Source organism: Camellia sinensis, chromosome 2 (genome assembly GCF_055761805.1).
Source record: "Camellia sinensis isolate YWXY chromosome 2, ASM5576180v1, whole genome shotgun sequence".
Lineage (NCBI taxonomy): Eukaryota > Viridiplantae > Streptophyta > Magnoliopsida > Ericales > Theaceae > Camellia > Camellia sinensis.
In genome coordinates this window covers 221,298,824-221,320,150 of record NC_138962.1, presented here as the reverse complement: position 1 = coordinate 221,320,150, position 21,327 = coordinate 221,298,824, and the positions used below count along the sequence as shown (strand labels likewise).

The following is a 21,327-nucleotide window of genomic DNA, read 5'->3' as shown; positions in this document are numbered from 1 at the left end:
TCTTGATTTATCATTGCTGTCTCTTATTTCTGTTGATTTTTTGAGTTAAATATTAGATGATATATATATATATATATATATGTATGTTTGTACATGAGAGGCATATAACTGAGAGTATATGTACTTGTATATTGCTTGGGATGAGCCGCAATTATTTGACAAAATTAGGGTCTCTGATTTTTTTGCTTTTTTTTCCCCCTAGATTTATTGAGATTGTTGATAGATATTATATTTATTTTTGTCCTTTATGGTAATTGTATAGATGGTGTGTATCAAAACTTGGTCCTTTGTAGTCATTTCGCTTAAGGTTAAAATTATAATAAAAAATAAATAAATTAATGGTGTGCCTTGAGAAGAAAGGTGGTGTGTAAATAGAGCCTCCGGCCACATATCCCTCAATGTCATCATAACTTCCTTTAACCTCCAATTCATGCTCCATATTCTCCACTTTGTCCTTCATGTTCTTCCACATTATGCTCCATGATCCTCCACATTCTCCATCATTTTTTCACATATGTTTAATGATTCATAACTTCTCATAACCTCTAAATGAGTAGGAAAATGCCACGTGTTCTGCAATTATATAAATAATAAAAATTGCAAATTTATGATGCTAACATCTTGATATTGATGTTGAATGAATGAATTGAAAAGTAATATCCAAATATTATGATCAATTGTTTCATCTTACTAAAATTGCTGAATTACTTTAAATAATCATATGGAAACTCATGCTTTTAATTCTTTGAAGCATCTTGTTTTTCTCAATCACAATTTCGTATCTAATTTTATTTTTTAATCCAAATTTTTAGTGCTATTTTTTGAATAATGTCACAGATTATATCAATACTAAAAACTGACACAAGGACAGTGGACGCTGTCAAGACTATCTTTCGAGGAGTTTTCCTAATTTTAATCATGTGACAAAGAGTGAGAGTTTGAAATAGAGAAACAAAAGGGAAATGACATAGAAGATCCAATCTCATATAAAACTTGGGGCGACTAACAGTGTCCAAGAGTATTGTTCCCATGGGCTGGATTGTAGTTTCAGTTAGATATTTCTTCCACAAGGTCCAGCCTGAGCCATTGGTGGGCTCAAAATTCAACTTGGGCTTGGTTCTTTATTCGAATAAGAGTGATAAGAATTGTATTATAATTTCATATCATGTCAAAATATTTAGACATTTCCAATTCAAAACTAATTGACATTAAATGAAAAGGACTCCTAAAGTGTGTGAAAGTATGAGAACAAAACATATAATCTGATTGGTCCACAACTATGAATCCCATAATCATAAAGTGTATCAATCCCAATTAAAATTATACACTATCGTTGACATTCTATAGATTTTTATAACACTTAAATTGACCTATTAAATCCATCATTTACACTAAACTGATAAAACCAAACAATAGTATGCGATCGGTTTCGATTCCTCAACTAACAAAATGAAGGATTCAAAGCGATGCAAGATTTTCTCTCAACACCAATCAAAGCAAACCGTTTACACTCCTGCTCAGCATACATGGCTTTGCAATTGACACTTGAGATGGTAGATCAAGAAGAACAAACCATCATTTTTCACATTTCAAACTTGAAAAACAGATAACAGAGAGGAACTAATACCCGTGCACTTGGATTCACTTCAAAAAAATCTAGGGAGATGATTTAGTTCTGTCTTCTTCTTCTTAAATCCATGGGTTGCCCTTCACCAGATTCTTTTTCTGTGGGCTCTTCTTTCTTCTTTGATTCTTGTTTGTATTATTCTTATCTATCTTTAGAGTGATCTCTGCTTGGAAAAGTTTCTTCAAGTCTTCCACTACTTTTTCAGGATCACAACTTCCTCCTGCTTCTACTTCATTGTTGTGATCAGAGACAATTTCAGCATAATAAACTCCTACAGAGTCACAGAACGAAAAAGCGTTGGATGACAATAAATCGAAGAATATAAGATTTTTAGTATAATTAAGAATAATGGTTTAAATAAAATTTTATTTATGTAATGGTTTATCAACTAGACTATGATATGATTTGAGTATTGATTATTAAGAAATTGATTTCAGATTATGATTCCCCAGTTTCTTCCTCCAACTTCTTATTCTGTTATTTTGGTGCTACATCATAAATGCTTCAGTGAGACTAGTTTTTTCATATGAAAAGAAGTTTTTCAAAGAAAGATAAAAAAAAGAAAAAGAAGAATGTTAGCCTTGATATACCTGAATAGGTCCAAAGTTTCTTCAGGAGCTCTGAGGTGGGTGCAACAGGTTTATCGAATACCAAGCGAAACATCTGCAAGAACAAATTGAAAACAACCTCAGCTGTAAGTTAGAATTGGCCAAGCTTTTAAATTCCAATTGTGGTAGAGACAATGGGAAATGAAATCATAAATTAAAAACTGATTAAACAACATGGATGTTCAGAACCCACAAAAAGGATTTAAATGTAGAAATGAAACTGAATGTTGAAGAAAGTGAGGGAACCAGACCTTAATTGCAGTCGGATCTTTAAAAAACCTGAGCATGTAATAGTAGTATGTTAGAAAGAGAGAGAGAGAGAGAGAGAGAGAGGCAGTTGGGTTGTGTTTTTGTTTTCTGTTTTTCATATTTTTGGAAACAAAACAATGAAAAGTTCGAAAAAACTTAGTTCACATATCATTTTCAATTTTTTTTCCTTCCCGAAAACAGTTTTCAAAAATTTGAAAACAAATTTTTGGAGTTTCCTAAATAGTGGGTTGCTTTCAGAAACAATTCACCGTTTGAGTTTTCTAAAAAAGAAAACAAAAAACAAAAATCCAACCAAACAGGCAAATATTGACATGGAGAAAAGACATTCATCACATGGATTGAAACCATAACCCTATAATTCTAGATGGAATTTGATGTTGCAGTGAATCATTAACCTAGCAGAAGATTTCAAGGCATAACCAAGAAAGACCAAAATTAAAATGGCTAGATTTGAGTTAGAAAATTTACTCGGTTGAAATTATCTCAACTAAGGTCTTTGCAGCTAATGGAAGACCACCACACCTATCTACCATGTCATCCTTCATTTTTCGTAATATCTGGCGATACAAATACTTCTTTCTAATTGAATTTAGAATTATGCATCAACACGACTCTCTATCCAATATGGGCTGAAGTTCATACAAGTTGAGCTCACCCACCATCTCACTTGCCACTTCTTTCAGTCTACTAGTGACGATTATGGCACCCCCACTTCCCCTCGGAAATCCATTCCAGAGTGGAGTTATGAACTTGTTGAAATCCAACTTACCACTCGAAGCAGGCCACATGTTGTCCAACACGATCAAATACTTCTTATTAAACAAGTAAATGTCCAAATTACGCAAAAGATCATCAAGATCAGAAGTGTTGCCAAATGAAGAGAAATCACTTGCCAAGCATTCGAGAATAGCCAAGACAATGGATCTTAGATCTGGATATTGAGGTAACTCAACCCATAACATCGGGGAGAAACTTTCTTGGACTCTAGAGCTATGGAACACCATTTGAGCAAGAGTGGTTTTACCTGATCCTCCCATACCTACGATACCAATTGCACTGAAATTATCAGTATTAGATGTAGTAGCTAGGAGCAAAGCTTCCATCTTCCGCAAATGATTATTGAAACCATGAATCAGAGTGAGATTGAAATCTGGAAAGTCTGTTGGTCGACAAACCCTGATCAAGCTCGAGGGCGAAAGCCTCTCAGCTGCAATGTCTGCAACGTCAACATCGCTCATGTTTTGCAGCAACTCCTTTTTGATGCGGAGAAGTTTCCTCTCCATCTTCAAAGGAAACCATTGCTTCTTGACATAATGATGAGAGCTTAATAAGAGACTTTTCTTGCTTTCAGTAATGTGGTCTCTCTCCTTCTCTGCTAACATGACATAATCAGCCAATGCGAACTTGAGGTCATACAGAGGATCTTTCAGTCCTATGGGTGTCCAGGGGTCAATCCTCTTTTGATGCAAGACCTCTGAAATCTCAACAAAATGAAGCTGTAGGGGGAATTCTATGAATTCTTCCCTCTCTGCTTCTTCAAAGTCACTGATGAATTTGTTCTTTAGAAACTGTAAATGATCAGCAGCCATTTCAAATGTAGTTCTAGTAACAAATTCCTTTTCCCGGCCTTCTTCCCTTTATGGAATATCTTTCTGTTAACAGCAGTTGCAATTAGTCTCAAGTCAAGCAATAGAAGACAAAACAAACAGAGAAATGGAAAAGATCAAAGAACACACCTTTGAAAGACTGAGTAGTTTCCTAGAAGATTCAAAGAAATTTTCTATGAAATACTAAATAGTTTCCTGATAGATCTCTTTGCACAGATGCCAGAAGATGTTCGACAATTTCCCAACACTTGATTTCCATTAACCTGAAAAAAAGGCCAACTTCTGGAAGTGGTGTTAGACTATGTGCCTGTTTGGCAGAACTTAAAAGCACCTTATTTCAGCTTTCAACTTAATTTAAGCTATTTTGATGTGTTTGGTTTAGCTTATAGCTTTTTGAAAGTCATAAATTAGCTTATTCTTTACGTGGGGCAGGAGATGCTTAATTTATAAGTCAGAAATTAACTTATGTTCATAGTTATAAGCTATAAGCTGTTTAGGCATAAGCTATAAGCACTTTTCCACAGCTTTACCAAACAGGGCCTATGCCTTATTACTCATGGATTTTTCTTGTTGACTTTTCTCTTTCCCTATAACTTAGGGGTAAAAAAATGGTGTTTAGAAAAAAGGTATAACAAAACAAAAAAGCATTTTCGTCAAGGAAGCATGGGTGCGAGTACGGTGCGGGTACGCCGATACGGCAAAACTCAAAAAAAGCATGATACGGGTACAGCTGCGGTACGCCGATATTATTATTATTATTATTATTATTATTATTATTATTATTATTATTATTATTATTATTATTATTATTATTATTATGGTTAAAGGATCCAACCTACAAATTAAAATTAAATATGAAAACTAAAGAAAGAACTACAAAACTAAAAGACAAATATGTCTTCCTGTCAGTTCAGCAAACAAATTCAGTGCCAAATTTTTAATATTATCAAACCTCCATTATGGTTGAAAGAATACTAAAAACTTCTAAGAATATGGTGTAACGTCCAAGAATATGAATTGGCATGTTTAACTGTCAGGATGATCAAGCCAATATGTCTTGCTGTCAGTTCTTGTTCAATAAAATGTTTTGTTTCATTTTCAGAAGTTGTATTCTGAAAAATATTAAAGAGTAGTTTGTTGAAAATACACCACCAAAAGATGGTTTTGAATTTATTCAAAACAATTTTTTGTACAAAAAAGGAAATAATATGAAAATGACAAGTGGTTTTGAATTTTCATTATTTTTTCACCAAATTAATTTTTAGTGTTTTCCAAGAAGCAAATTTTGAAAACAAAGCCAGAGTGTTTCTCAACAACACTTCTGATGAGAAGACATTAATGAATTGGCTTATGAATCGCCTTATAATTTTAAGTGTTTTCCAAGAAGTAAATTTTGAAAACAAAGCCAGAGTGTTCTCAGCAAAAGCATATACAATTCATTCATACAGACAGACAGGACAGCAGAGAAACATCAAAATTGCTGATTTGCAAGGGCGCAAAAAAAAAAAAAACCCAGAGAGATGAAGAACACTCACCGGAGGGAAGACGAAGAAAGGAACAGAGAAGAAGAAGACCACTTGCTGATCTGCAGAAAAAAACGAAGGAATGAAGATGAAGAAACGAAGACGAAGACGAAGACACGAAGAAGAAGAAGAAGAAGAAAAAAAAAAAAAAAAAAGATGAAGAACACTCACTGGAGGGCTTCGTCTGGTTGCGTCGCCGTCGCCAGAGGGCTTCGAAGTGAAGAGATGTTGCTGTCGCTGAAGAAGAAGACGACGACGAAGAAGACCTCTGCCGTTCTCTTTGCTGTTGCTGAAGTGAATAGATGCAAAGAAGGGACAAAACCTAGCTTATAACACTCAGTTTTTTTATTTTTTATTTTTTTAATAAAGAACATAAATAAATTGCTCCGATACCCTTAATTGTCTTATAAATTTGATTTTTGGCTCCGCCATATCCAAAACGTACCAATGGCATACCCATGCCGTACCTGATTGAACCAAACGTACCGGACCCGTTTTGCCATACCCGGTATGGAGCAAAGACATTCAACATATAGATTGAAATCATAAATTATAATTCTAAGATTGGAAATTGATAATTGATTTTGCACTGAATTATTAACCTACTAAAAGATTTCCGGGCATAACCGAGAAAGACAAAAATTTAAATAAATAAAAGGTATATTTAGTTAAGAAACTTTACTGATGTGAAATTATCTCCGCCAAGGTCTTTGCAGCTAATAGAAGACCACCACACCTGTCTACTATGTCATCTTTAATTTTTTCTATTATCCAGTGATCTGAAATCTCCTTTTCAATTGAATCTATAACTATGGACCAACATGACTCTTTGTCCAATATGGGCTCGAGGGGACACAAATTCGGCTTACCGACCATCTTACTTGCCATTTCCTTGAGTCTACTAGTGACGATGATGGCACTCCCACTTCCCCTTGGCAAGCCATGTGAGAGATGAGTGTAGTTTTCGTTTCCTTGCATCTACAGTTTGGAGTTAGAATCCAAATCAAAGTACCAATCACTCGCATGCCACACGTTGTCCAACACAATCAAATACTTCTTGTTAAGCAAACGACGGTGCAGGTTGTGCAAAAGCTCATTGAGATCAAAAGCACTGCCATACCAAGAAAAATCACTTGCCAAGCTTTTGAGGTGAAAACAATTAAGTGGGGTTTAATCAGAGATTGAGGTAATTCAACCCATAAAATTGGCTAGAAACTGTCTTGGACTTGAGAGCTATTGAACACCATTTGAGCAAGAGTAGTTTTACTTGAGGAGCAAATCTTTGATCTTTTCGAAATGGTGCTCGAACCCATGAATCGAAGTCTCGTCAAATTCTGGAAAGTCCCCTCGTTGATGAACCCTAACCATGCTCAAGGACAAAGGCCTCTCAGTCTCACCTGCAACATTGACGCTGACATCATGCAACTATTTTAGCAAATTTTCTTTGATGGAGACCAGTTTCCTCTTAGTTAAGAACAGAATCCATTTCTTCTTCACATACTGATAACCTACGAGACTTTTCTTGGTCTGGGTAATGCGCTCCTTCTCCTTCTCTGCTAACATGACGCACTCGGCCAATAAAAACTTGAGATCATAGAGCAAATTTTTCATTCTTATGGGTGTTCAGGAGCTGATCCTCATTTCCTGCAACTCCTCTAAGATCTCATGAAAACGAGAATGGAAGGGAAAATCATTGTATTCTGCCACTGCTTCTTCATAGTCACTGATGAATTTGTTTTTCAGGAACAGTAAATAATCAGCTGCCATTTCAGATATTTTATATAAGTTCCAGCAACAATTTCCTTCCCTCCCTCTTCTTCCCTTCTATTTATAGTGAAATGTTTGGGACATGGGAAGACCCCACACACCATTCTAGTCATTGATGTATTTGTGAGGCCTACTTATAGATGTGTGCAGTAGTTTAGATTTATGGAGTTATTGTGAGAGTAAGAGTCTCAATCATTACTCTTATTTATACAATTTTGTGTTTAAAGCAGCCACCACTTATATTTATGTTGGGGCTTGACTTCCCTCTAGCTCGATCTGGGACTGGAGGGTGTTGTTGGGGGTCCGTGGTGGCTTATTACAGGACTCATTTTGATAATTCGAACCATTCAATATGTAAAACTTGTCGAGTGCTATATGCTTGTAAATAATCACGTTGATCGTATATCATTAGGGGTGTTACATGACTATACTCTACATTACTTATAATTCACTATATCTTCTCTTTTTCTCTAAGTGGGTGTTTGGGAAGTGGCTTTTTTTTAGGCTTTTTGGCTTTTTGACTATTTCAGTAGGCTATTTCAGTTTTTGTGTTTGGGAAGTTTGGTTAAATTTTTGGGTTAATTGTTGTATTAAAAAATGTGTTTGAAATGATGTTTAAGATTGAAATGACAAATTTGCCCCTAACCTTATTTTTTTTTTTCAAAATTGAGCTATAGGGGTAAAATGGTCATTTACCTGTCTACAACCTACACTATTGGTGACAGTGTAGGCTGACAGCCGTTGCTTTTCATATATATATATATATATATATATTTTGCATTAGGCGGGACAATTTGAGGCTTTTGGGTTTTTTTACACTTTGAGGCTAAAATAGCCTATCTCAAAGGTTCTCAAACACCCCCTAAATATCCGTTCATATTTTCCAATTACTCAATATAAATTTATGAATTTTATGCCTCAATCAATCATAACATCATTAAAAAAATGGGTATCCCAAAAAATCATAACTGTAACGCCCTCAAAATAACAACATTAAACCCATCAGATACGACATGCATTTACATATAATCTAACCACATTCTTTTATTCATTAGAGTTCCGCTACATAAGTATTACATGTTAACATCAAAACAAAATGCCCTACGGGCTTACAGCTTTCCAAGTTAACACTTGGTTACAACAAAAGAGTACTAACTCGTTTACACATTAAGCCCTAGGCTTGAAGTTACATGTAATACATCAAAAGTTAAGCAACAAAAGTATGTCCGTCACTAGCCTCCCAGCTATGTCCTTGGAGGTGGCATGCTTCCTACACCTGAAAATGATATTCCCATATAGGGTGAGCCACAGCCCAGTAGAAATACACTAAACCAACCATGAACAATGACTAAAATATTAGCAATTGATAGATGGCCAACACAGATACATTCACATAAATTACACATTTATGTCATACAACTTATGAGTCTAAGTTACCTTTCATTTTCCCTTTTTCAACAGATAAGCATGCTAGCTCTATCATTATTTCCACAGATATGTATAAAAACTATATCCCACATTCAGATATGCATATAAGCTATATCCACATTCTCAACAGATATGTATAACAACAATATCCCACATTCACAGATAAGCATATAAGCTGTATCCACACTTTACTAAGATAAGCATATAAGCTCTATCTTCATTTCTCTAGACAAGCATATGAGCTGTATCTACGGAGTTCATCCCCTATCTTCTCCCAACACTATCCGGTTTAGAGGTACATCCCCTATCTTCCCCTAAACCGCGGAGTACATCCCCTATCTCCTCCTCTACACATAACGTATATAAACACATTGGTTCTATATACAATCACCCAATACATACAATTAATGTATTCTATCAACCGTCAAGTTCCATGACACATTTCATTGATTAGTTTCAGTTTACCTAATCATCATGCATTGTCTACAACAATCACGACTATCCTTCACCGATAGCCCAAAGCAGTTATTTCTAAACAGAAAATAAATGCACAAATGGATATTCAATCAACATTTCATTTCCTCATTTCTTACCATTAATTATCCCAATTAATCAATCAATGTAATTAGGCCATTTTCCATAATTACCATTTCAACCCTTAGGTCCCATTTTCATCAATGATTCAACAATCATTCCATTTTTTCTATGCCAAACATGCATCTAGGTTTATTATGAATAAAACCCCAATTTTTGTAAAATTACACAAAAGCCCCAAACTTTCACAAAATTACCAAACCAAGCCCAACATCTCAAAATACCAAAATTTAAAGACAAAACCCATAGAGAGGAGTAGGATATCCCTACCTCGAAGTTTTAGCCACAAAGGAGATGAAGACTCGAAGATCAACTTGCTCCAAATCCAAACTTTTTCAGATTAAATCGAAGCTCTCAACGCCCTCTATCTTTTTAACAAAGGCCCTAGGCTAGATTCACACCCTAGGGAGATCAAATCTTAGAGAGAATGTAAGTTTAGAGAGAGAGGGTGTCGGATTAAGGTTTTGCTCAAAGAAAGGAACTGAAAAAGTGATGTTTAAGACGCTACTGTCCGCTGATATAAAACACGCTCGCTCGAGCGAAGACTTGGTTCGCTCGAGCGACCAGACACAGAAAACTCTCGCTCGAGCCAAGAAGTTCTCGATCGAGCGAAGAAAAATCCAGCCCGCTCGAGCGAAGGAAGCTCGTTCGAGCCAAGAAAGGCAACTCTCAGGTCTAGAACCAGACGCAACACTACTCTCGCTCGAGCGACAAACTCCTCGCTCGAGCGAAGGACCAAAAATCTGGGCAGCAACACTAGGCTCCCAAACACAACCAACCTGTAACAAACCTGCCCAACACATCTTATAACTCAATATACAAAGTAAAGAGGATGCAAACAAGATAATAAACAACAACCAACATCCACGGACACATGTCCGGATCACTGTACAACAAGGGTAAACCCGGGATCGCTATAACCTCCCCCCCTTAAAGAATTTCGCCCCCGAAATTAAGCACAAGTTTTCAGAAACAAGCTTTCCTTCATTTTAGACAATGTTACAATTTAACATTCAACAATTCGACCCATTACCGGTCATCCCATCCCTTTAACAAGAGACATATCACAATATGTAAACAACATATGTATTTTCAACATGCATCAACATTATGCACTATCTTTCCAATTTCAACAATATATTCAACACATATAGTGTCACATTCAACTTCCATATAAGGCAAGTTCCAAAACATACTTCCAATAACCAAAACATTTTCAATGTTTCACAACTTAAAACATATATAAAAGCTCTTAAGTTCAACAAAATGTAAAATGTAAATACAAGATCACATATCAACAAATAAGTCCGGATATTTCTTTCGGACTTCCAACTCACGTTCCCAAGTGGCTTCCTCCACTCCGTGATGTTTCCACAAGACTTTCACCAAAGGAATGGTCTTGCCACGCAGGACCTGGTCCCGCCTATCCAAGACCCGTACCGGTCTCTCCTCATACGAGGCATCCTCATCTACCTCTAAATCAGTCCAATCCAACACATGTGATGGATCTGGCTCATACTTCCGAAGCATACTCACATGAAACACGTCATGCACTCCGGACAACTGCGGCGGTAAGGCTAACCGATAAGCAACCTCACCTATCCTCTCAAGGATCTCAAAAGGACCAATAAACCGAGGGGATAACTTCCCACTCTTCCCAAACCTCATCAGACCTCGTCTAGGTGATATCTTCAGAAAGACATGATCACCTACCTCAAACGCCAAAGGCCTCCTCCTACGGTCGGCATAACTCTTTTGTCGACTCTGGGCTGTAACAAGCCTCCTACGGATAAGCTCAACTTTCTCCGTCGTCTCCCTAATCAACTCCGGACCCAACAAAGGTGCATCACCCACCTCGGCCCAACACACTGGAGACCTACACGGTCGGCCATACAAGGCCTCAAACGGTGCCATACCGATGCTAGACTGAAAACTGTTGTTGTAGGCAAACTCTACCAAGGGCAAGTGCCTCTCCCACGTCCCACTGAAGTCCAGGACACAACCCCGAAGCATATCCTCGAGGATCTGAATAGTACGCTCGGACTACCCGTCAGTCTGAGGATGATAAGCCGTACTAAAGGTCAACTTAGTGCCCAAGGCACTTTGCAAACTCTGCCACAACCTAGCAGTAAAACGAGGATCTCCATCTGAGACGATCGTTACTGGGACCCCGTGCAATCTCACTATGTCCCGAATATACAAGTCGGCAAGATGATCTACCGAATCTCTCACGCGCATAGGAATAAAGTGCGCCGACTTAGTCAACCGGTCTACAACCACCCAAATAGCATCACTACCCCGTTGAGTCCTCGAAAGACCTACAACGAAGTCCATAGTGACATGCTCCCACTTCCACTCGGCAATAGGCAAGGGTTGCAACAAACCCGCTGGCCTCTGATGCTCGGCCTTCACTTGCTGGCAAGTAAGGCATTTCGATACGAAAACAGCCACATCTCTCTTCATACCCCGCCACCAAAACTGGCGACCCAAATCCTGATACATCTTAGTACCTCCCGGATGCACCGCAAGGCGCGAATGATGAAACTCTCGGAGTACTTCCTCTCGGCAAGACTCCGGTACAAACAAACGGTCTCGGTATCTCACACTCAGGTCGGGATACACCGTCAAACCCTTCTCAACTTTCCCATTGGAGATCTTCTCTCGGAGGGATTCTACCTCAAGGTCACCTCTCTGTGCCTCTAACACTCTAATCACAAGTGTAGGCTGCGCAACAACAGAAAACAAGGCCGCAGCCTCAACAGATTCGCCCAGTAGCAAATCAAACTCGCCAAGTGCTCCCAACATCTCCCATTCCCGGATGGCTACACTAGCAACATCACTAATGGTCTTCCTTCTAAGGGCATCGGCCACAACATTGGCCTTTCCCGGATGATAATGCAACTCAAAATCATAATCCTCGATGAACTCCATCTACCTCCTCTGCCTCAAATTCAAGTCTCTCTGTGTAAACAGATACTTCAAACTCTTATGATCCGAGAATACCTCGAACCTCTCACCATAAAGGTAGTGCCTCCAGATTTTCAAGGCAAAGATCACTGCTGCTAACTCTAGGTCGTGTGTGGGGTAATTCTTCTCGTGTATTTTCAACTGACGTGAGCCATAAGCTACCACTTTCCCCTCTTGCATCAACACACAACCCAAACCCTCTCGTGAGGCATCACAATAAACAGCATAACCCAACCCTCTCTCCGGAATAATCAACACCGGAGCGGTGGTCAATCTAACTTTCAATTCTTGGAACGACTTTTCACAAGTCTCACTCCACACAAACTTGACTCCCTTCCGAGTCAGTCTAGTCAACGGTGACGCTAACCTGGAGAAATCTTTCACAAACTGACGGTAATACCCAGCTAATCCCAGAAAAATGCGGATCTCAAACACACTCTTAGGCTGTGCCCAATCCTGCACTGCCTCAACCTTGGATGTATCAACAGACACCCCTTCCCCGGATACCACGTGGCCTAAGAATTTGACTTCCCTCAACCAGAACTCACACTTCCCTAACTTGGCATACAACCTATGGGCTCTAAGTAACTCAAGCACCACTCTCAAGTGTGCCTCGTGCTCCTCCTCAGAAGGCGAATAGATAAGAATGTCGTCCACGAAGACGACCACAAATCGGTCTAAGAACTCCCGGAAAACCCGGTTCATCAAGTCCATAAAGATTGCCGGTGCATTGGTAAGCCCAAATGGCATCACCAGAAACTCATAATGGCCATACCGCGTACGGAATGCCGTTTTCGGAATATCCTCTTCCCTGACCCTCAACTGGTGGTAACCCGATCTCAAGTCTATCTTAGAGAAACAACGGGAACCCTTCAATTGGTCAAACAAATCATCTATACGGGGCATAGGATACTTATTCTTAACCGTAGCCCGATTCAACTTCCGGTAGTCAATACACAATCTCAAGGCACCATCTTTCTTTTTAACAAAGAGGGCCGGTGCTCCCCACGGTGAAACACTAGGGCGAACAAAACCCTTATCTGGCAATTCCTGGAACTGAACTTTCAACTCAACCAACTCTGCTGGAGCAAAACGGTAAGGTGCCATAGAAATCGGCGCCGTGCCGGGCACTAAATCAATAGAGAACTCTATCTCTCGGTGAGGTGGCAAACTAACAAGATCTTCGGGAAAAACATCCGAATACTCACAAACCACCCTCTGCAATACATGCTGGGTCTCACCACTCTCACCACTCTCAAAGCTAGCAAGTAGACTACTAAGTTCACTTCGCCCTCGCGAATCATACCCCGGTGGCAAAACACTACCAACCCGGTCTCCCAAGAAATGGAACCACTCCCCGCTCAAGGTACATAACGTGACCCTCTGGCGGTAGCAATCGATAACAGCCCGGTATGACGATAGCCAGTCCATACCCAAATTAACATCAAAGCCCTTCATGGGCATGACAACAAACGGAAAAGGAAGCCTATAGTCGGCGACCTCTATATCACATCCTCTAACACCCTGTTTCAGGATCAACTCACCACCCAAAGGCGATACCACACAAATAGGAGATGCTAACTGTGCTAACTCCAATTCCAAAACCGATGCAAATGCAGCAGATACAAAAGAATGAGATGCACCCGTGTCTATCAACACACTAGCAACTGAGTTGCAAAACAGAAAAGTACCTCTCACTACTGATGGAGCCGGTACTAAATCCTGCGCGGTAACAGCATACACACACCCCGTAGGCCCCTGGTCTACCTGCTCACCTCTCGGAGCAAAAGACTGCTGCACAGACTGGGATGACGAAACTCCCGGATTGGCCCTCGAGGCCTGCACAGACTGAGCTGGCTGAAAACCCTGCGTCTGCTTAGAACCAGACGCTCCCGAAGTGGCACTCAACTGTGGGCAAAACCTCTTCAGGTGCCCAGGCTGTCCACACTGATAACAAGTCAAGGGCTGTCCCCTGCCCAAACTCTGACTCTGCGGTCTAGCTGAAGAAGAAGCAGCTTTCTGACCCCCACCCTTCTGCAGGCAAACCGAAACCTTGTGACCCAGCTGGCCACACTTGTAACAAGTGAATTCCCCCTGACTGCCTCTCCCCGAGCCTACACTCGGCACTGGAAAGGTCGATCTAGAGACTGCACCCTGAGACTGCTGAGGGTTATAACCCTTCTGTCTCCTGCCATCACTCTGACTATCCTGGCTCCTCTTGGAGCCCCTCTGTTCTTCCTCCTCCTCCTGCATCATAATCTCCATATGAGCTACAGCATCAACTAGGTGTCTATACTCTCGGATGTAAGACCCACCAACTCTCAACTTGAGGCCCCGCCTCAACTTCCGCTCAAACTCATAGCAACGGCGTTCCTTAGACGCCACCAGTTCCGGTGCAAACCTGGACAGACTGGTAAAAGTAGCCTCAAACTCGGCCACTGACAAGCCCTGCTGTTTAAGCCGGCTAAACTGATCCCTCAGCTTCTCCCTAGCTGCTGCAGACAAAAACCTCTCCTGAAAAGCATTTATAAACGCCTCCCAAGTACTGCCCACACGAGCCTTCTCGTACTTCCACCATTGACCCGCATCTCCCTTCAGCTGGAAGGATGCCAAGGTCACTTTCAGTGCTCCGTCCTCAATGCCAAGCATCTCGAACGTCTTACTCATTTGCTCTAGCCACTCATCAGCCTTCAGTGGCTCCTTCGGATCCCCGACAAACTCATCCAGATTAGACCGGAAGAACTCCCTCTTCAAGAAAGAAGGCCCTGTCTCAGCTGCCTGATTCCCAGCTCTAAGAATACCCAAAGCTCCTGCTATCTCTCTGGCCAAGGCACCCATAGCCTGCTAACCCACTGGCTCGACCACATTGGCTTGACCAACCCCCTCCTACACTGCCGGAATCTCACCCGGTAACGGTGTTTCCTGCCTCGCAGGTCTACCACGCCTAGCACCTCTTCCTCGTCCTGACATCCTAATAAAGGCAACACAGAACGTTAGCACATTCATAAATGTGCCGAAACTAAACACTCACGTCCTAATGCATGGACAACTGTAATTCACTCCACATAAGCACATAAACACATAAGCACTTACGAATTTCATTTCCGGATAATGATAGTCCCGAGACGTTACTAGAGTTCCGGTTAGAAACAGCATTGATCAAGTGCTTTTCCAACAAGACTCCCAGAAACTCAAGGATCCAATCAACATCCTAGAAATTAAATCCCATACCCACATAATCACATAAGCATGTTATCAATTAAGCACATTGCATATGATACTACATCTAAGTCTCTATCAAGCGAGACAAACCCATTGTGATACTAATCACTTCCCACGTACCCAAAGTATTCGAACCCGGTACGCTCTGATACCAAGTTGTAACGCCCTCAAAATAACAACATTAAACCCATCAGATAAGACATGCATTTACATATAATCTAACCACATTCTTTTATTCATTAGAGTTCCGCTACATAAGTATTACATGTTAACATCAAAACAAAATGCCCTACGGGCTTACAGCTTTCCAAGTTAACACTTGGTTACAACAAAAGAGTACTAACTCGTTTACACATTAAGCCCTAGGCTTGAAGTTACATGTAATACATCAAAAGTTAAGCGACAAAAGTATGTCCGTCACTAGCCTCCCAGCTATGTCCTTGGAGGTGGCATGCTTCCTGCACCTGAAAATGATATTCCCATATAGGGTGAGCCACAGCCCAGTAGAAATACACTAAACCAACCATGAACAATGACTAAAATATTAGCAATTGATAGATGGCCAACACAGATACATTCACATAAATTACACATTTATGTCATACAACTTATGAGTCTAAGTTACCTTTCATTTTCCCTTTTTCAACAGATAAGCATGCTAGCTCTATCATTATTTCCATAGATATGTATAAAAACTATATCCCACATTCAGATATGCATATAAGCTATATCCACATTCTCAACAGATATGTATAACAACAATATCCCACATTCACAGATAAGCATATAAGCTGTATCCACACTTTACTAAGATAAGCATATAAGCTCTATCTTCATTTCTCTAGACAAGCATATGAGCTGTATCTACGGAGTTCATCCCCTATCTTCTCCCAACACTATCCGGTTTAGAGGTACATCCCCTATCTTCCCCTAAACCGCGGAGTACATCCCCTATCTCCTCCTCTACACATAACGTATATAAACACATTGGTTCTATATACAATCACCCAATACATACAATTAATGTATTCTATCAACCGTCAAGTTCCATGACACATTTCATTGATTAGTTTCAGTTTACCTAATCATCATGCATTGTCTACAACAATCACGACTATCCTCCACCGATAGCCCAAAGCAGTTATTTCTAAACAGAAAATAAATGCACAAATGGATATTCAATCAACATTTCATTTCCTCATTTCTTACCATTAATTATCCCAATTAATCAATCAATGTAATTAGGCCATTTTCCATAATTACCATTTCAACCCTTAGGTCCCATTTTCATCAATGATTCAACAATCATTCCATTTTTTATATGCCAAACATGCATCTAGGTTTATTATGAATAAAATCCCAATTTTTGTAAAATTACACAAAAGCCCCAAACTTTCACAAAATTACCAAACCAAGCCCAACATCTCAAAATACCAAAATTTAAAGACAAAACCCATAGAGAGGAGTAGGATATCCCTACCTCGAAGTTTTAGCCACAAAGGAGATGAAGACTCGAAGATCAACTTGCTCCAAATCCAAACTTTTTCAGATTAAATCGAAGCTCTCAACGCCCTCTATCTTTTTAACAAAGGCCCTAGGCTAGATTCACACCCTAGGGAGATCAAATCTTAGAGAGAATGTAAGTTTAGAGAGAGAGGGTGTCGGATTAAGCTTTTGCTCAAAGAAAGGAACTGAAAAAGTGATGTTTAAGACGCTACTGTCCGCTGATATAAAACACGCTCGCTCGAGCGAAGACTTGGTCGCTCGAGCGACCAGACACAGAAAACTCTCGCTCGAGCCAAGAAGTTCTCGATCGAGCGAAGAAAAATCCAGACCGCTCGAGCGAAGGAAGCTCGCCCGAGCCAAGAAAGGCAACTCTCAGGTCCAGAACCAGACGCAACACTACTCTCGCTCGAGCGACAAACTCCTCGCTCGAGCGAAGGACCAAAAATCTGGGCAACAACACTAGGCTCCCAAACACAACCAACCTGTAACAAACCTGCCCAACACATCTTATAACTCAATATACAAAGTAAAGAGGATGCAAACAAGATAATAAACAACAACCAACATCCACGGACACATGTCCGGATCACTGTACAACAAGGGTAAACCCGGGATCGCTATAATAACATCATTAAAAATATGGGTATCCCAAAACTAAGGACTTCTCCTAGTACATGATGTACATATAGTGAAAGCAGTCCAAAGCAAAGTCATAATCACGTGACTAACTTGACTGTCACAAGAGCGTAAGAGATGCCAAAATGACATGTCTGACACTCCTATACAAAGTTTTTCTGCGATCCTTGGGCTGCTGAGGCATTTCCCAAGAGCACATAATAATTTTGCCACTCCTACAAGGGCTTAACGATTCCCAAAACATCTTCAACGGTTGAGACACTGAAGTGCCTTAGATGACCATGAGTCCGGATCCTCGGCCGCACATCCCTGCTGCCCTTCCTGCCGCCCTCGCCAAAATGACGTCGTTTTGGTGTTTTTTTTTTCCCCAAAAATTGAGTTTCCCACTCTTCTTTTCACTTTTATCATCTCTGTTTAGCCCTAATAGAGATGAGAGGCGCAGCTGGACAGAGAGAGAGAGAGAGAGAGGCGGAGAGACGATTGGCGAAGACGGAGGGATGCGATTTCGGCAGAGGAAATTTTTTTGACTGTTGTTCTTTTTTTTGTTTGTTTGTGTATATGTCTATATATATCATTAAAAATCTCCAACTTTTTTTTTTTTTTAATGTGTGTTCTGTGTGGGTGTGGGTGTTTGAATGGTTTTTTTTTTTTTGTTGTTAATTTTCACTTGTTTTCTTAAGTGTTGTTCTTTGCTTTTGTTTGTATATATATATATATATATCATTAAAAATCTTCATTTTTTTTTTGAATGTGTGTTCTGTGTGTGTGGGTGTTTGAATGGCTTTTTTTTTTTTTTGGTTAATTTTCACTTGTTTTCTTAAGTCATTGATGGGTTTATGAGGGATTTGAAGAGGAAAACCCAGATGCGAAAAGGAGATGTTAGAGAATAATACCCACAAAAGAAATTGCAGACAAGTTTGCAGAGAGAGAAAAGGAGAAGTTGGAGAGAAGACGTCTGAAGAGAGGGATTCAGAGGCTGGGTTCAAAGGTTGAAAAAAAAAGAAGCACCAAAACGACGTCGTTTTGGCGCGGCGGCAAGGAGGGCCGCAGGGATGTGCGGCCAAGGATCTGGACTCCTTTGAGCCTGAGGTGGTCATCTGAGTCCAAATCCTCGGCCGCACATCCCTGCGGCCCTCCCTGCCGCCGCGCCAAAACGACGTCGTTTTGGTGCTTTTTTTTTTTCCATCCTTTGAACCCAGCCTCTGAATCCCTCTCTTCAGACGTCTTCTCTCCAACTTCTTCTTTTCTCTCTCTACAAACTTGTTTGCAATTTCTTTTGTGGGTATTGTTCTCTAACATCTCCTTTTCTCAGCTGGGTTTTCCTCTTCAAATCCCTCATAAACCCATCAATGACTTAAGAAAACAAGTGAAAATTAACCAAAAAAAAAAAAAAAGCCATTCAAACACCCACACACACAGAACACACATTCAAAAAAAAATGAAGATTTTTAATGATATATATATATACAAACAAAAGCAAAGAACAACACTTAAGAAAACAAGTGAAAATTAACAACAAAAAAAAAAAAAAACCATTCAAACACCCACACCCACACCGAACACACATTCAAAAAAAAAAAAAAAGTTGGAGATTTTTAATGATATATATATACACAAACAAAAACAAAGAACAACAGTCAAAAAATTTTCCTCTCCTATTTGAATTTGAATCTCAAATCTTTCATAGACATTTCAACCTTATGTATGTAGATTCTTCTCAACCCATCTAGGTTGAAAAATTTTACCCATTTGGGTTGAAAAGTTGGGTAGAATTATTTATACATAAATTTTTATAGATTCTTCTCAACCCATCTGGGTTGAAAACTTTCTGATTTTTTTCAGAAAAAGTTGTTCTATTTTTTTTTGTTTTCATCCATGCTTTGTTTTCACCATCAAAATCAACAAACATTTGCTCTCAATTTGTAAAGAAATGGGGAGAGTTCAATGCAAAGCAACAACACTACATACTCAAAATTTACCAAAAAAACTACTTTACACCAGCATTTCAGAGAAATTTTTCAATGATTGGGTAGAATTATGTATGTTGAGAAGAAGAAGAAGAAGAAGAAGAAGAAGAAGAAAAAGAAGAAAGAGAGAGAGAGAGAAGGGGAGATTGCCCCCGTCGCGTCGTTGCAGGAATCGCGTCCCTCCGTCTTCGCCGATCGTCTCTCCGCCTCTCTCTCTTTGTCCAGTCGCGCCTCTCATCTCTATTAGGGCTAAACAGAGATGATAAAAGTGAAAAGAAAAGTAGGAAACTCAATTTTTGGGGAAAAAAAAAAAACACCAAAACGACGTCGTTTTGGCGAGGGCGGCAGGGAGGGCCGCAGGGATGTACGGCCGAGGATCCGGACTCGCCTCAAAGAAGCTCCTAAAAAAGGAATGCAAACACATATAATGAAAAAAAAAAAAAACAATGAAGAGAACAATGCAAAAGAATTATAAAGTATATCCTTTAGTTGATCTTGACATATTGTGCTTGTTTCCGGAACTATTATTCACACTCCATTTCTTTATAAATTTAATCCAAAATTTATTTTTAATCACCAAATTAGATATGGCACAATTTTCATGTATATGAGAAAATTAATTTTGAAGTGCGAAGTAGAGTAGGAATAACATATCTCTTGTTTTGTTATGCTCAAACATAAAATAAAAAAAAGGAGAGAGACAAAGAGAGTGAAAAGCAAAGAATAATCCAGAGCTGTAAAACCTACTTTCTTTCTTTGTAATGTATTACCAAATCCACCATCTCTCCTTGCTTCTCTTTTAATTGTTAATGGATACACAATAATTTAGATAGAGACAAAGAGAGTGAAGAGCAAAGAATAATCCAGAGCTGTAAAAGGAATAAGCTAACCCATTAAATGCCCTTTGAGATAGAACTGAGTAATCGAACTCACTTAGCTAGTTATTTGTAGCACTACACTATTACTCAACACATTGTAGACCATCTTCCGGCATGCAAGAGAAGTGTTTTGTCCATTAATCCTATCTATAGACTATGGTGAGAACTGTAAGAATATAGGATCTATATACTAGAAATCAAAACACTATGAATATAATTAACTACTAAAATATAAACTTAGATATATACCGTTTGATTCCATCATTGTCTTGAGTTTTACTTCTTTGAAAGAAGATGGTATTCACAATCGGAAAACCTTAGCATCAGCTCTTCCCCTCCTTCTCCTAATCTTTATGTTGTCTTTTCAATGGGGCTGACAACTCTTTGATCTACATATATATAGATATATGTAAACCCTAATAAGGATAGGAGAGGGGACTGAGCCTAAATAAAATAATTACTGGGCCCTCCCATTAAGGAACCCAAGTAACTTAAAATAGGCCTGACACCTCCATATCACATATCTACATATAAAATAATATATACACTAAGATGGACCATGACCCAAAACTTTATGGATCACAATAATAATTTTGGGCTCATACCAGTCAATCTATCTGAATCACTTTCAACCCGTTTTTCATAAACCAAACAAAATATAGTCAATGACAGCCTAATTAAGAATAAATTCTTACATTCTCCCACTTAGGCAACATTGACTACTACT

The 21,327-nt window shown here is 39.3% G+C and overlaps 2 protein-coding genes across 5 annotated transcripts in view; both read right to left on the bottom strand.

The window, feature by feature from the left end:
• LOC114307270 (putative disease resistance protein At4g19060) overlaps positions 1 to 21,327 on the bottom strand; it is a 211,780-nt gene that overhangs the window by 18,837 nt on the left and 171,616 nt on the right. The window contains exons 1-2 of one of the 2 annotated variants that reach the window (XM_082917073.1): positions 5,648 to 5,681; positions 4,242 to 4,375 (exon numbers count right to left, since the gene is read on the bottom strand). The exons of the other annotated variant lie outside the window; for it this stretch is intronic. The gene's annotated coding sequence lies outside the window, so the exon portion shown is untranslated. Of the gene's footprint in view, positions 1 to 4,241; positions 4,376 to 5,647; positions 5,682 to 21,327 lie in introns of those variants that run through there. 2 annotated transcript variants of the gene reach the window in all.
• On the bottom strand, positions 1,297 to 4,180 carry LOC145820659 (putative disease resistance protein RGA3). 3 transcript variants are annotated; one of them, XM_082917075.1, is made up of 3 exons: positions 2,487 to 4,180; positions 2,218 to 2,290; positions 1,297 to 1,898 (listed from the first exon to the last, which is right to left on the bottom strand). In XM_082917075.1, exon 1 carries the CDS (start codon positions 4,092 to 4,094, stop codon positions 3,108 to 3,110), a length of 987 nt encoding a protein of 328 aa, XP_082773201.1. In that variant the 5' UTR covers positions 4,095 to 4,180; the 3' UTR covers positions 1,297 to 1,898; positions 2,218 to 2,290; positions 2,487 to 3,107. The 3 variants fall into 3 exon arrangements, with proteins under 3 accessions (XP_082773201.1, XP_082773202.1, XP_082773203.1); XM_082917076.1 differs by having other exon boundaries at positions 2,974 to 4,180; XM_082917077.1 differs by having other exon boundaries at positions 3,530 to 4,179.